This window comes from Choloepus didactylus, chromosome 17, assembly GCF_015220235.1.
Source record: "Choloepus didactylus isolate mChoDid1 chromosome 17, mChoDid1.pri, whole genome shotgun sequence".
NCBI classification, from domain to species: domain Eukaryota; kingdom Metazoa; phylum Chordata; class Mammalia; order Pilosa; family Megalonychidae; genus Choloepus; species Choloepus didactylus.
In genome coordinates this window covers 37,202,169-37,216,967 of record NC_051323.1, presented here as the reverse complement: position 1 = coordinate 37,216,967, position 14,799 = coordinate 37,202,169, and the positions used below count along the sequence as shown (strand labels likewise).

At 37.8% G+C, this 14,799-nt stretch overlaps 1 protein-coding gene across 4 annotated transcripts in view; it reads left to right on the top strand.

Annotated features, from left to right (window-relative positions):
- The window catches only part of EML6 (EMAP like 6), a 333,322-nt gene that overhangs the window by 208,277 nt on the left and 110,246 nt on the right, over positions 1-14,799 (top strand). For all 4 annotated transcript variants that reach the window (XM_037806998.1, XM_037806997.1, XM_037806996.1 and 1 more), the window contains 2 exons: positions 1,066-1,322; positions 13,459-13,671. In XM_037806998.1, coding sequence (XP_037662926.1) covers positions 1,066-1,322; positions 13,459-13,671 — 470 coding nt within the window. The remainder of the gene's footprint in view (positions 1-1,065; positions 1,323-13,458; positions 13,672-14,799) is intronic.

The window sequence follows — 14,799 nt, the reverse complement described above, 5'->3', positions numbered from 1 at the left end:
CTGGAAATTAAATGCTGCATGTTTTGCTTGCAGAAAGTTCCATGTAGCATTGAAAAATGCTCTTGGCACAGTTTATTACACTAAATTCTCATTACCAGTCATACGTAACTCATTACAGAATTGATGTGCAGCATTTTTTTCCTGCATAGTGATCTGTGAAAAGATGGTAGGATTAATTTCCAGATTTCCTTTTTGGTGGATTTCTCAAGCAAAAAATACCTCACACATTTCTCTTGACATGATAATAAACTATAGTGCTATTCATGAATGATAGCAGGTGCAAAATTATTATGTAGAAGCAAATCTGTGGCACTTTTTATATATCCACGTTGTTTTAGAGTTGAGGAAGGCATCCTTCCTGGCTCAGAGGACCTGCCAGTCGTAATCCTGTCTCACAGTTGTAGAAAAAACAACCTGAATGAGTTTTCAGGTGAGAGCAGAAATTCTTTCTAGAATCTGATCAGAAAGGACACAAAATATTCAAGTGATTCAGTGTATATATCATTGACCTTTCAGAGTGAAAATTAAATAACTATATAACAATTTAACATTTAAAAGAGCAATTTTGCTCTTCTGCTTTTCTGATTTAAAGTCTCTTTGCAACAGTAAGTATCAAGCTTAATAGTTACTGGTTTCTGATTCTGAAAGTATGAGTGAGAAGGTTTATTATTTATGCTAACTTTGATATAGTTTACTTTCTTCCATGGCATATTTTGAAAATAATTTTACAAATCCCAATTTTTTAACTAGAAAGTTCAGGGGAAAATGGTACACAGTTAAACACTAAAGCAAATATGTATTTGTTTTAAAATATCTTTTTTGTTTTTACTTTGGAAGCCCAATATATTATTTTAAAATGTTCATTTTTAATTTTCTTAAATTGGCTATAAATTTTAAATAAAATCACTTTACATCTTTCCTCAAAAATTAATCCTTTAATTCCTGTAGGTTTTCTCTCCCTTTCAAAACATTTTTTTTTCCTGACACATAGATGCTTATCCCAGCTTGGCTTGGGTTTTCTATTTGTAGACTTGCTGCTTATTACTTTGCTTTATATTTTTACAGAGATATGACAGAAGTGGTTCATATCAAAGATAGAAAAGAAGTCATTCATGAAATGAAATTTTCTCCAGATGGGTCTTACCTTGCAGTGGGATCCAACGATGGCCCAGTAGACATCTATGCTGTTGCCCAGCGGTATAAGAAAATTGGAGAATGCAACAAATCCCTTAGTTTCATTACTCATATTGATTGGTCTTTGGATAGTAAATACCTGCAAACTAATGATGGTGCAGGAGAACGACTGTTCTACAAAATGCCATGTAAGTTACCTAGGCAGTAGATGCTTGTGAAAAGCAAAACTTTCGGACCACATGAAGAAAATATATGAGGATAAGGATAAGGAATGTTTTCTGAAACAAGACCATGAAATCACTAACCCTCAAGGAGAAGATTAGTATATCGGAATGCATTAAAATAAAAAATTACTGCATGATAAGAGACATAAATAAAATGAAAAGAGAAGCCATAGACTGGGCATAAATATTTGCAATTTTGTTATAAATATTTGCAATTATTATAATCAATACGAAGGACTGATACATAGAATATATAAAGAATGCCTAGAAATACATAAAAGGCAAAAAAAAAAAAAAAACTTAGAAAAATGGGCAAAATTTAGATGCCCGATGTATGAATGAACTAACAATCAGGAAAATGATAATTAAAATGAGAGTGAGATACCATTTTCCACTATTTATACTAGCAAAAGTCTGACAATGTTAAATGGCAGTAAAAGGGGAAATGGAAACCAGGTCGGCTGCTGGTGGGAGGCTGCACAAAGGTCCATGCACAAGAATGTTTACTGTAGCCAAGTTTGAAATAACCAGAAAGGAGACCCAGTGTCTGATCAGCATGAGGATAGTGTAATTAAATTTGATACAGTCCTGTAGTGGAATAATATATACCACTTAAAAATAACTTACTAGAGCTACTGGATCAACCTGGATAGATCTCAAAAATGCTGAGCAAACAAGAGAAAGTCGCAGAATGATACATATAGTGTACAGCCATTTATATGAAGTTTTAGGACATGAAAATTGATTCTATATATTATTTATGAATGCATACATGTGTAGTAAATTTTTTTTTTTTTAGTATACAGGAATATTCAGGAAAATTCACTGAATTCAGGCTGTATAGGGTGTGAGGTAGGGATCCTCTTTCATTCTTTTGGATATGGATGTGCAGTTCTTCCAGCCCCATTTGTTGAGGAGTCTGTTCTGTCCCAGTTCAGTGGATTTGGGGGCCTTATCAAATACCAGTCGACCGTAGATCTGGAGGTCTGTTTGCGAATTCTCAATTCGATTCCATTGATCAATATGTCTACCTTTGTGCCAAAAGCATGCTGTTTTGAATACTGTGGCTTTATAGTAAGCTTCAAAATCAGGAAGTGTAAGTCCTCCCACTTCATTTTTCTTTTTTAGAATGTATTTAGCGATTTGAGGCCCTTTCCTTTCCAAATAAATTTGATAACTAGCTTTTCCAAGTCTGCAAAGTAGGTTTTTGGAATTTTGATTGGAATTGCATTGAATCTGTAGATCAGTTTGGGTAGGATTGACATCTTCATGACATTCAGCCTTCCTATCCATGAACATGGAATATCTTTCCATCTCTTTAGGTCTCCTTTTATTTGTTTTAGTAAAGTTAGGTAATTTTCTGTGTAGAGGTCTTTCACATCTTTGGTTAAGTTTATTCCTAGGTGTTTGATTTTTTAGTTGCTATTGAGAATGGAATCTTTTTTTTGAGTGTCCCTTCAGTTAGGTCACTTCTTGTGTATAGGACCATTACTGTCTTATGTGCGTTAATCTTGTATACTGCCACTTTGCTGAATATGTTTACTAGCTCACATAGCCTTGTTGTCGATTTCTCAGGGTTTTTGTATCATCTACAAATAATGACAGTTTTACTTCTTCCCTTACAATTTGGATGCCTTTTATTTCTTTGTCTTGCTGCACTGCTCTGGCTAGCACTTCCAGCACAATGTTGAATAGTAGTGGTGACAGTGGGCATCCTTGTCTCGTTCCTGATCTTAGAGGGAAGGCTTTCAGTCTCTCACCATTGAGTACTATGCTGGCTGTGGGTTTTTCATATACATCCTTCATCATATTGAGGAAGTTTCCTTCCATTCCTACCTTTTGAAGTGTTTTTATCAAAAAAGGATGCTGAATTTTGTAGAATGCTTTTTCAGCATCTATTAAGATGATCATTTGATTTTCCCCTTTTGATTTATTAATGGGTTGTATTACTTGATTGATTTTCTTACATTGAACCACCCTTGCATGCCTGGGATGATCCCCACTTTGTCATGGTGTATGATTTTTTCAATGTGTCTTTGTATTCAATTTACAACTATTTTGTTGAAAAATTTTTTGCATCTATGTTCATTAGAGATTGGCCTGTAGTTTTCCTTTCTGGTAGTATCTTTATCTGGTTTTGGTATTAGAGTGATGTTAGCTTCATGAAATGAGTTAGGTAGTGTTCCATTTTCCTCAATTTTTTGAAAGAGTTTGAGTAAGAATGGTGTCAATTCTTTTTTTTTTGAAAGTTTGGTAAAATTCCCCTATGAAGCCATCTGGCCCTGGGCTTTTATTCATTGGAAGCTTTTTGGTGACTGATTGGATCTCTTTACTTGTGATTGGTTTGTTGAGGTGTTCTGTTTCTTCTCTGGTCAGTCTAGGTTGTTCATGTGTTTCCAGGAAATTGTCCATTTCCTTTAAATTTTCTAGTTTGTTGGCGTATGGTTGTTCATAGTGTCCTCTTATGATTTTGTAAAATTTCTTCAGGATCCACAGTAATGTCCCCCCGTCATTCATTATTTTGTTTATTTGGGTCTTCTCTTTTTTTGACTTTGTCAGTCTAGCTAAGGGTTTGTCCCCTTCCATGCTCATCTGCCTGCTTCAACTGCCAGTCCCTGGCACGGGTGCTCTCGGCCGTGGATCTGTAAAGGGTTATCACCCGAGCCAAGTGCTGAGGAGGGTGCCCGGGGCGTGGAAGGCTGCTGCCCTCCGTGCTTGTCAGCCAGCTCCAACCGCCCATTCCCCGGCAGCATTCTGGGCTAAACACTCACCAGCCTTAAATGCATTCTCTCGGCTTCTCCAAGTACATGCTCACTGTGGGTGTAGCTGTTCCTGCCCAGCCAGTGGTACCCTGGAACTTCTCTTCAGGAGCACTTTCTGTATATTATCTAGTGTTTTTCACAGATGAGGGTTTTGCTCTGTCTCTCCTAATCTGCCATCTTCCCGGAAGCTCTCAGGTGCATAATTCTTTATATCTACTTTCCTTGCTTGATATTATTTCATATATATTTTTCTACGTGTGAGAAATTATGGAGCATACATTTGTCATTTGCATTAACAAAGTAATATCCCACGCTATGATAGTGTCATAGTTTGCTTTATCATTCTTCTATTACTGGGCGTTTGGTCTTACTTCAAGTTTCTTTGCTGTTCCAGCTAGTGCAGCTGTAAATGCCTTTGTCCACATGGGATTTTCTCTTCTGAGTTGCTTCTGTGGACTATATTCTCAAAGTGGGAACCTTGGATTAAAGCCTGTATTCCTGCTGTAAATTTTCTGATTCTGTGGTCAATCCAATGAATTGTTACATAACACTGTGTTAGAGTCCCAAATTCATGGATACCGATTTGTTGATGCATCAGTAATGTACAAGAGCATCTCTTCTCACAGATCCTTTATTTAAAAATATTTATTTGTTCATTTATCTTGAAGGAGAAAGTGAGGTACTGCACTTAACTGTCTTGATTTTGAATTTTAAAATTGGGTGCAGCTAAACAATTTCCCAAACATTTCTTTATTGTTTGTAGTTCCTCATTTGCTTGTTTTCTGTGGACGTTCCTCGCCAGCTGCATTTGAGAACATACCCAGCACAGGGGTCAGGACTGTTTCCTCCCAAAGAGTGTGTTTTATTTCATCATAACTTTGTGGATTTTCTTTATCTAGAACTTTTACATTTAAATAATAAAATCCATTAGTTTTTTTCACTAATTTGTTGTACCAGAAATTTAAAAAATCACTTTCTAAGCATCCTTGAATTGTGAAAAATAGTTCAGAATAAACTTAGTCAAATATTTGAAAACATGGCAAAATGTTGGTAACTAAATATCATGATACGTAATTTAATAAAAGTCATTTCATTTAATAATACAAAGCATGATATCGTCTGTATGTAAATAATAAAGGTCAAGTAAATATTAATAGTTTGTGATACTCCATTTAAACTGATCGTTTTCTTTCTGTTTTCCTTATATCTGAGTTTAGAGTATATGCTTTCTTTTTTTTTTTTTTTTTTTTTTTTTTTTATCATCATTTTATTGAGATATATTCACATACCACGCAGTCATACAAAACAAATTGTACTTTCGATTGTTTACAGTACCATTACATAGTTGTACATTCATCACCTAAATCAATCCCTGACACCTTCATTAGCACACACACAAAAATAACAAGAATAATAATTAGAGTGAAAAAGAGCAATTGAAGTAAAAAAGAACACTAGGTACCTTTGTCTGTTTGTTTGCTTCCCCTACTTTTCTACACATCGATCCATAAACTAGACAAAGTGGAGTTTGGTCCTTATGGCATTCCCAATCCCACTGTCACCCCTCATAAGCTACATTTTTATACAACTGTCTTCGAGATTCATGGGTTCTGGGTTGTAGTTTAATAGTTTCAGGTATCCACCACCAGCTACCCCAATTCTTTAGAACCTAAAAAAGGTTGTCTAAAGTGTGCGTAAGAGTGCCCACCAGAGTGATCTCTCGGCTCGTTTTGGAATCTCTCTGCCACTGAAGCTTATTTCATTTCCTTTCACATCCCCCTTTTGGTCAAGAAGATGTTCTCCATCCCACGATGCCGGGTCTACATTCCTCCCCGGGAGTCATATTCCACGTTGCCAGGGAGATTCACTTCCCTGGGTGTCTGATCCCACGTAGGGGGGAGGGCAGTGATTTCACCTTTCAAGTTGGCTTAGCCAGAGAGAGAGGGCCACATCTGAGCAACAAAGAGGCATTCAGGAGGAGACTCTTAGGCACAAATACAGGGAGGCCTAGCCTCTCCTTTGCAGCAACCGTCTTCCCAAGGGTAAAACTTATGGTAGAGGGCTCAACCCATCAAACCACCAGTCCCCTATGTCTGTGGTCATGTTAGCAACCATGGAGGTGGGGTAGGCGAATACCCCTGCATTCTCCACAGGCTCCTCAAGGGGGCACTACATCGTTTTTTTTTTTTTTTTTTTTTTTTCCTTTTTTGTCTTTTTTCTTTTTTTTTTTTTTTTAACTTTCCCTTCTTTTTTCAAATCAACTGTATGAAAAAAAAAGTTAAAAAGAAAACAAACATACAATAAAAGAACATTTCAAAGAGACCATAGCAAGGGAGTAAGAAAAAGACAACTAACCTAAGATAACTGCTTAACTTCCAACATGTTCCTACTTTACCCCAAGAAAGTTACATACTATAGCAACATTTCAGTGAACTTGTTCCTACTACATCCATCAGAAATTAACAGACCATAGTCATTTCTGGGCATCCCCAGAACGTTAAATAGCTTATCTGTTCTTCTTGGATTATTGTTCCCCCTTCCTTAATTGCTCTCTACTGCTAGTTCCCCTACATTCTACATTATAAACCATTTGTTTTACATTTTTCAAAGTTCACATTAGTGGTAGCATATAATATTTCTCTTTTTGTGCCTGGCTTATTTCGCTCAGCATTATGTCTTCAAGGTTCATCCATGTTGTCATATGTTTCACCAGATCATTCCTTCTTACTGCCGCGTAGTATTCCATCGTGTGTATATACCACATTTTATTTATCCACTCATCTGTTGATGGACATTTGGGTTGTTTCCATCTCTTGGCAATTGTGAATAATGCTGCTATGAACATTGGCGTGCAGATATCTGTTCGTGTCACTGCTTTCCGATCTTCCGGGTATATCCCGAGAAGTGCAATCGCTGGATCGAATGGTAGCTCTATCTCTAGTTTTCTAAGGTACTGCCAGACTGACTTCCAGAGTGGCTGAACCATTATACAGTCCCACCAACAATGAATAAGAGTTCCAATTTCTCCACATCCCCTCCAGCATTTGTAGTTTCCTGTTTGTTTAATGGCAGCCATTCTAACCGGTGTTAGATGGTATCTCATTGTGGTCTTAATTTGCATCTCTCTAATAGCTAGTGAAGCTGAACATTTTTTCATGTGTTTCTTGGCCATTTGTATTTCCTCTTCAGAGAACTGTCTTTTCATATCTTTTGCCCATTTTATATTTGGGCTGTCTGTACTATTGTCATTGAGTTGTAGGATTTCTTTGTATATGCAAGATATCAGTCTTTTGTCAGATACATGGTTTCCAAAAATTTTTTCCCATTGAGTTGGCTGCCTCTTTACCTTTTTGAGAAATTCCTTTGAGGTGCAGAAACTTCTAAGCTTGAGGAGTTCCCATTTATCTATTTTCTCTTTGGTTGCTTGTGCTTTGGGTGTAAAGTCTAGGAAGTGGCCTCCTAATACAAGGTCTTGAAGATGTTTTCCTACATTATCTTCTAGGAGTTTAATGGTACTTTCTTTTATATTGAGATCTTTGGTCCATTTTGAGTTAATTTTTGTGTAGGGGGTGAGGTAGGGGTCCTCTTTCATTCTTTTGGATATGGATATCCAAATCTCCCAGCCCCATTTGTTGAAAAGACCATTATGGCTCAGTTCGGTGACTTTGGGGGCCTTATCAAAGATCAGTCGGCCATAGATCTGAGGGTCTATCTCTGAATTCTCAATTCGATTCCATTGATCTATATGTCTATCTTTGTGCCAGTACCATGCTGTTTTGGCAACTGTGGCTTTATAATAAGCTTCAAAGTCAGGGAGTGTAAGTCCTCCCACTTCGTTTTTCTTTTTTAAAGTGTCTTTAGCAATTCGAGGCATCTTCCCTTTCCAAATAAATTTGATAACTAGCTTTTCCAAGTCTGCAAAGTAGGTTGTTGGAATTTTGATTGGGATTGCATTGAATCTGTAGATGAGTTTGGGTAGAATTGACATCTTAATGACATTTAGCCTTCCTATCCATGAACATGGAATATTTTTCCATCTTTTAAGGTCCCCTTCTATTTCTTTTAGTAGAGTTATGTAGTTTTCTTTGTATAGGTCTTTTACATCTTTGGTTAAGTTTATTCCTAGGTACTTGATTTTTTTAGTTGCTATTGAAAATGGTATCTTTTTCTTGAGTGTCTCTTCAGTTTGTTCATTTCTAGCATATAGAAACATTACTGACTTATGTGCATTAATCTTGTATCCCGCTACTTTGCTAAATTTGTTTATTAGCTCTAGTAGGTGTATCGTTGATTTCTCAGGGTTTTCTAGATATAAGATCATATCATCTGCAAACAATGACAGTTTTACTTCTTCTTTTCCAATTTGGATGCCTTTTATTTCTTTGTCTTGCCGGATTGCCCTGGCTGGCACTTCCAGCACAATGTTGAATAACAGTGGTGACAGCGGGCATCCTTGTCTTGTTCCTGATCTTAGAGGGAAGGCTTTCAGTCTCTCACCATTGAGTACTATGCTGGCTGTGGGTTTTTCATATATGCTCTTTATCATGTTGAGGAAGTTTCCTTCAATTCCTACCTTTTGAAGTGTTTTTATCAAAAACGGATGTTGGATTTTGTCAAATGCTTTTTCAGCATCTATTGAGATGATCAATTGATTTTTCCCTTTCGAGTTTTTAATGTGTTGTAATACATTGATTGTTTTTCTTATGTTGAACCATCCTTGCATGCCTGGAATGAACCCCACTTGGTCATGGTGTATGATTTTTTTAATGTGTCTTTGGATTCGATTTGCAAGTATTTTGTTGAGGATTTTTGCATCTATATTCATTAGGGAGATTGGCCGGTAGTTTTCCTTTTTTGTAGCATCTTTGCCTGGTTTTGGTATTAGATTGATGTTAGCTTCATAAAATGAATTAGGTAGTGTTCCATTTTTTTCAATGTTTTGAAAGAGTTTGAGTAAGATTGGTGTCAGTTCTTTCTGGAAAGTTTGGTAGAATTCCCCTGTGAAGCCATCTGGCCCTGGGCATTTATTTGTGGGAAGATTTTTGATGACTGATTGGATCTCTTTGCTTGTGATGGGTTGGTTGAGGTCTTCTATTTCTTCTCTGGTCAGTCTAGGTTGTTCATATGTTTCCAGGAAATTGTCCATTTCTTCTACATTATCCAGTTTGTTGCCATACAGTTGTTCATAATATCCTCTTATAATTTTTTTAATTTCTTCAGGATCTGCAGTTATGTCACCTTTTTCATTCATTATTTTGTTTATATGGGTCTTCTCTCTTTTTGATTTTGTCAGTCTAGCTAGGGGCTTGTCAATCTTGTTGATCTTCTCAAAGAACCAACTTTTGGTGATATTTATCCTTTCTATTGTTTTTTTGTTCTCTATGTCATTTATTTCTGCTTTAATCCTTGTTATTTCTTTTCTTGTACTTGGTTTAGGATTGGTTTGCTGTTCATTTTCTAGCTTCTTCAGTTGATCCATTAGTTCTTTGATTTTGGCTCTTTCTTCCTTTTTAATATATGCGTTTAGTGCTATAAATTTCCCCCTTAGCACTGCTTTTGCTGCATCCCATAGGTTTTGGTATGTTGTGTTCTCATTTTCATTCGTCTCTATATATTTAGCAATTTCTCTTGCTATTTCTTCTTTAACCCACTGATTGTTTAGGAGTGTGTTGTTTAACCTCCAGGTATTTGTGAATTTTCTAAGTCTCTGATGGTTATTGACTTCTAATTGTATTCCATTGTGGTCAGAGAATGTGCTTTGAATAATTTCAATCTTTTTAAATTTATTGAGGCTTGTTTTATGTCCCAGCATATGATCTATTCTGGAGAAAGTTCCGTGAGCACTAGAAAAGTATGTGTATCCTGGTGATTTGGGATGTAATGTCCTGTAGATGTCTGTTAAATCTAATTCATTTATCAGATTGTTTAGGTTTTCAGTTTCCTTATTGGTCTTCTGTCTGGTTGATCTATCTATAGGAGAGAGTGATGTGTTGAAGTCTCCCACAATTATTGTGGAAACATCAATTGCTTCCTTTAGTTTTGCCAATGTTTCTCTCATGTATTTTGTGGCACCTTGATTGGGTGCATAGACATTTACGATTGTTATTTCTTCTTGCTGAATTGCCCCTTATATTAGTATGTAGTGGCCTTCTTTGTCTCTCAAAACATCCCTGCATTTGAAGTCTATTTTATCTGAGATTAATATTGCTACACCTGCTTTCTTTTGGCTGTAGCTTGCATGAAATATTTTTTTTCCATCCTTTCACTTTCAGTTTCTTTGTGTCCCTGTGTCTAAGATGAGTCTCTTGTATGCAACATATTGATGGTTCATTTTTTTTGATCCATTCTGCGAATCTATATCTTTTAATTGGGGAGTTTAATCCATTTACATTCAACGTTAAAACCGTGAAGGCATTTCTTGAATCGGCCATCTTATCCTTTGGATTATGTTTGCCATATTTTTCCCTCTCTCTATTAATATCCTTTATTGTACCCAAACCGAATCTCTTTAGTACTGAACCTTTCTCCAAGTCTCTCTGTCCTGTCTTTGTTTCTCTGTCTGTAGGGCTCCCTTTAGTATCTCCAGTAGGGCAGGTCTCTTGTTAGCAAATTCTCTCAGCATTTCTTTGTCTGTGAAAAATTTAAGCTCTCCCTCAAATTTGAAGGAGAGCTTTGCTGGATAAAGTATTCTTGGCTGGAAATTCCTCTCACTCAGAATTTTAAATATATCGTGCCACTGCCTTCTCGCCTCCATGGTGGCTGCTGAGTAGTCACTACTTAGTCTTATGCTGTTTCCTTTGTATGTGGTGAATTGCTTTTCTCTTGCTGCTTTCAGAACTTGCTCCTTCTCTTCTATGTTTGACAGTGTGATCAGTATATGTCTCGGAGTGGGTTTTTTTGGATTTATTCTATTTGGAGTTCGCTGAGCATTTATGATTTGTGTATTTATGTTGTTTAGAAGATTTGGGAAGTTTTCCCCAACAATTTCTTTGAATACTCTTCCTAGACCTTTACCCTTTTCTTCCCCTTCTGGGACACCAATGAGTCTTATATTCGGACGTTTCATATTATCTATCATATCCCTGAGGTCCATTTCGAGTTTTTCAATTTTTTTCCCCATTCTTTCTTTTATGTTTTCATTTTCCATTCTGTCATCTTCCAGGTCACTGATTCGTTGTTCAACTTCCTCTAGTCTTGTACTATGAGTGTCCAGAATCTTTTTAATTTGGTCAACAGTTTCTTTAATTTCCATAAGATCATCCATTTTTTTATTTAGTCTTGCAATGTCTTCTTTATGCTCTTCTAGGGTCTTCTTGATTTCCTTCATATCCCATACTAGGGTCTCATTGTTCATCTTTAGTTCTTTGAGTAGCTGCTCTAGGTGTGTCTCTTCTGGTCTTTTGATTTGGGTGCTTGGGCTTGGGTTATCCATATCGTCTGGTTTTTTCATATGCTTTATAATTTTCTGTTGTTTTTGGCCTCGTGGCATTTGCTGACCTTGATAGGGTTCTTTTAGGGTTTGTAGACCAGTTGAAGTCCTTATCTCTAATTTATCAGATCTACAGCTTCGTGGAGTACACTTTCTCTAACTAACCAGCAGGTGGCGTCCACGAGCCACCTGTTCTCCACAAGCCAGATCTCCCCTGCTTAGCCTTTTTGGTGAGTGGGGGAGTGAGTCTTGTGGGGCCCAATTGGTGTCCCAAGCTTGCGTGTGTAGTTGGTGTTGCCTGCCCTGTATGTGGGGCGTGTTTCTGGGCAGTCGGGGAGGGGGGGTGGCCCTAACAATCAAATCTCCCTGATGATCCTAGAGTTTTAAAGCTACTGCAATAGTCTAATCCTTCAGTTCAGTCCTGCCACAGTTTGTCTCTGCCACTGACCCACAAGTCTTTGGTATTGGCGTATGGCTCCTGAGACTTGCAAGTGTGCCCCTCTTCCAGGCTGTGCACCCCGGGTCCTCTGTTGAGGGATGACTGTGCTATGTCGCAGGTGAGTGCCGTCCCCCCAGGGCAGTTCTGGGCTGCTGGGCTGTGTTGGGAGGCTCCCAGTCTGCTCAAATGATGGCTGAATGGGGCTCTGTTAATTCACACTGCTCCCCCTTCCCAGCTCTGGGACATTCAGCTGAGGTTGCAGGGAAGGCTAATGTCCACGCCCAGTTTTGTGGTGTGTGCCTGTTATTTGAAGCACTTCCGTCACACTGGGTTGTCTGGGGCAGCTCTGGGCTATGGGGCTGGCGATGGGCAGGAGTGTTTCCTGTCCACCAGGATGGTGGCTGTGAGCGGACACCCCCCTTTTCTTGGGAAGTTGTGTTGTTTAGTGAATTTTCTCAGCCACTGGATTATTGCCTTTTGTCTCAGAGCTCTCTTAGTTCTGCTCTTGACTTGACGTGCCCAAATTTCAATTCTTTGAAGCTTTCTGTATTGAGCTTCTTAGAGTAATTGTTTTAGAAAAAGCAAAAAGGATTTAAAAAAAAAAAAAAAAAAAAAAAAAAAAAAAAAACAAAAAAAAAAAAAACGGCCCTCCTCAGAGATCTAATGGGTTATTGAAATGCTAATAGACAAAGCAACCAGGGCCATTAAGGAAAAGTGCCCAGGGCAGAGAGATCAGCCTTGCTTCGGGATTTGCATATGCGCCTCAAGGCCTGATCTCCGCCCTTCCCCTTTCTGTGTTCACCAGAACTCCAAAAATCCTCTGCTTTTATTTTGGAGTTTTTCGTGTTGTTTTTTTTCTATGCCTGTCTCCTCTCTGCTGGGCTGGCTGCTCTCAGAGTCTCTGGTGTCTGGCCTCAGTCTATCTATGGTTGGAGTTTGAATCAGTAGAATGAGTTTCCGATGAGAGCAGCCACTGCAATTCTCCCTTCTCCTTCCTGGAGCTGACAGCCCCTCCTCCCCCGGGACTGAGCCTGGCAGGGAGGGGCGCTGGTCCCCTGGCCGCAAAAACTTACAGATTTCGCTGATCTCAGCAGTTCCACGTTTTCATGAGTGTTGTATGAAGTATGCCCAAAGACAGATTGCTCTGTGGTGTCCAGTCCACGCAGTTCCTGGCTTTTTACCTACTTTCCTGGAGGAGTAACTAAAACATACAGCTCACCAGTCTGCCATCTTGCCCCGCCCCCCTATATGCTTTCTTTAAACCATGCTGCAGGGGAAAAAAATCAAAGTAGGTAAAGAGATTAAAATCTGTAATTTCCTTGGTTTATGGAAGTTTTTATTTTTTAATATAGAAGTTTTTAAAAACTTAAACTTTTAGGCCCTTCTCAGAGAAGAAAAATGAATAAAGTAAGTTAGGGTAGGCTTTTTGCTTAAATGTGCTGTTATATTAATATTTTTCATTATTTTCAGCTGGGAAGCCTCTAACAAGTAAAGAAGAAATCAGAGGGATTCCCTGGGCCTCCTGGACCTGTGTGAATGGCCCCGAAGTGAGTGGAATTCGGCCAAAATACACTGACGTCACTGACATCAACTCAGTGGATGCAAATTACAACAGTTCAGTTCTGGTGTCTGGAGATGATTTTGGACTGGTTAAATTGTTTAAGTTTCCTTGTCTCAAGAAAGGTAATACCAAAAGATATTTCATTGATTATTTAATCTAGAATATATGTGCAACGTAATTAAGGCTTATTTTCTTGCTGTCTGTTCCTTCAGAGTGTTCCTTTTGTCATGTATATCCGTATTTTCTCTTTAAAAATTTTAAATAAAATGTGCTATTGATCTTTTCTACTTTGGACATCCTAAACTATATATGCTTTTTAAAATTTAAGTGTTAATAGAGTTATCACTCACCACTTTGTGATTCATAAGCCTCTGTTTCCTGTTTCACATTTCAAAAAAACCATATATAATTTTATTTATGCTTATATAAATACTCATAATTTAAATTATCATGTCATCTTACATTAAAATAGTCTAAAATTCTTTTAGGCTCACAGCTAGTTGTGTGTGTGTATAGAAAAGCAATGTGAATCCTTTCAGACATGTTTAAAATCTGAAAATGACTTTTCTGGTGACAATAACAGTTTACGGACCCCTGGTCATAGCATTAATTTTGCAAGTGAGGTTTACATGACTGGTTAAATTTTTCGAGAGAGAAATTTGATTCAAAACAAGCCTCCCTGTCCTCACACTTTGTTGTTTGTTTTGTGTTATTGTTAAAATCCTGTGACTTGAATTATGTGGCAGTGACAGGCTTTGAAGGATTTGACTGAACTAGCTGTGTGATGACCCCAGCCTCTCCTTCCTTTGCAGTTTAGGCAAAGCCTATATATATAGGCTTTTCTGAGCCTTGAAAACCTGATCTTAGGAAATAATCAGTAGGGACATGCTGCTGCCGGAAAACTCTTTCACTTGAGTGGTTTTTAGATTAAGCAAGGGAAGGGATTGAAAATGTAATCAAAAAGTCATTTTCAGTTAACTGGCAGTTTTGAAGCAGTGACAATTATGGTATAAAATTGAACATAAAATGCGTAGCAAAACCACCATCACTTAAATGTGACAAAATGGCCATCAGTTTAAAATACTTGAGGCACAAAGTTACCTCAATGTGCCAAATTCAAAACTTTTCTCCCTCCCTAATGGGTCTTTAGAGTAATAGGGCATATCTTGTTGGGTTGAGTAATGTACTTGCAGAAGTTAAGTTAGGCAACCAGAAAGAAGGCAGCTGGGAGTTCAGGATTCAGAGGAAAC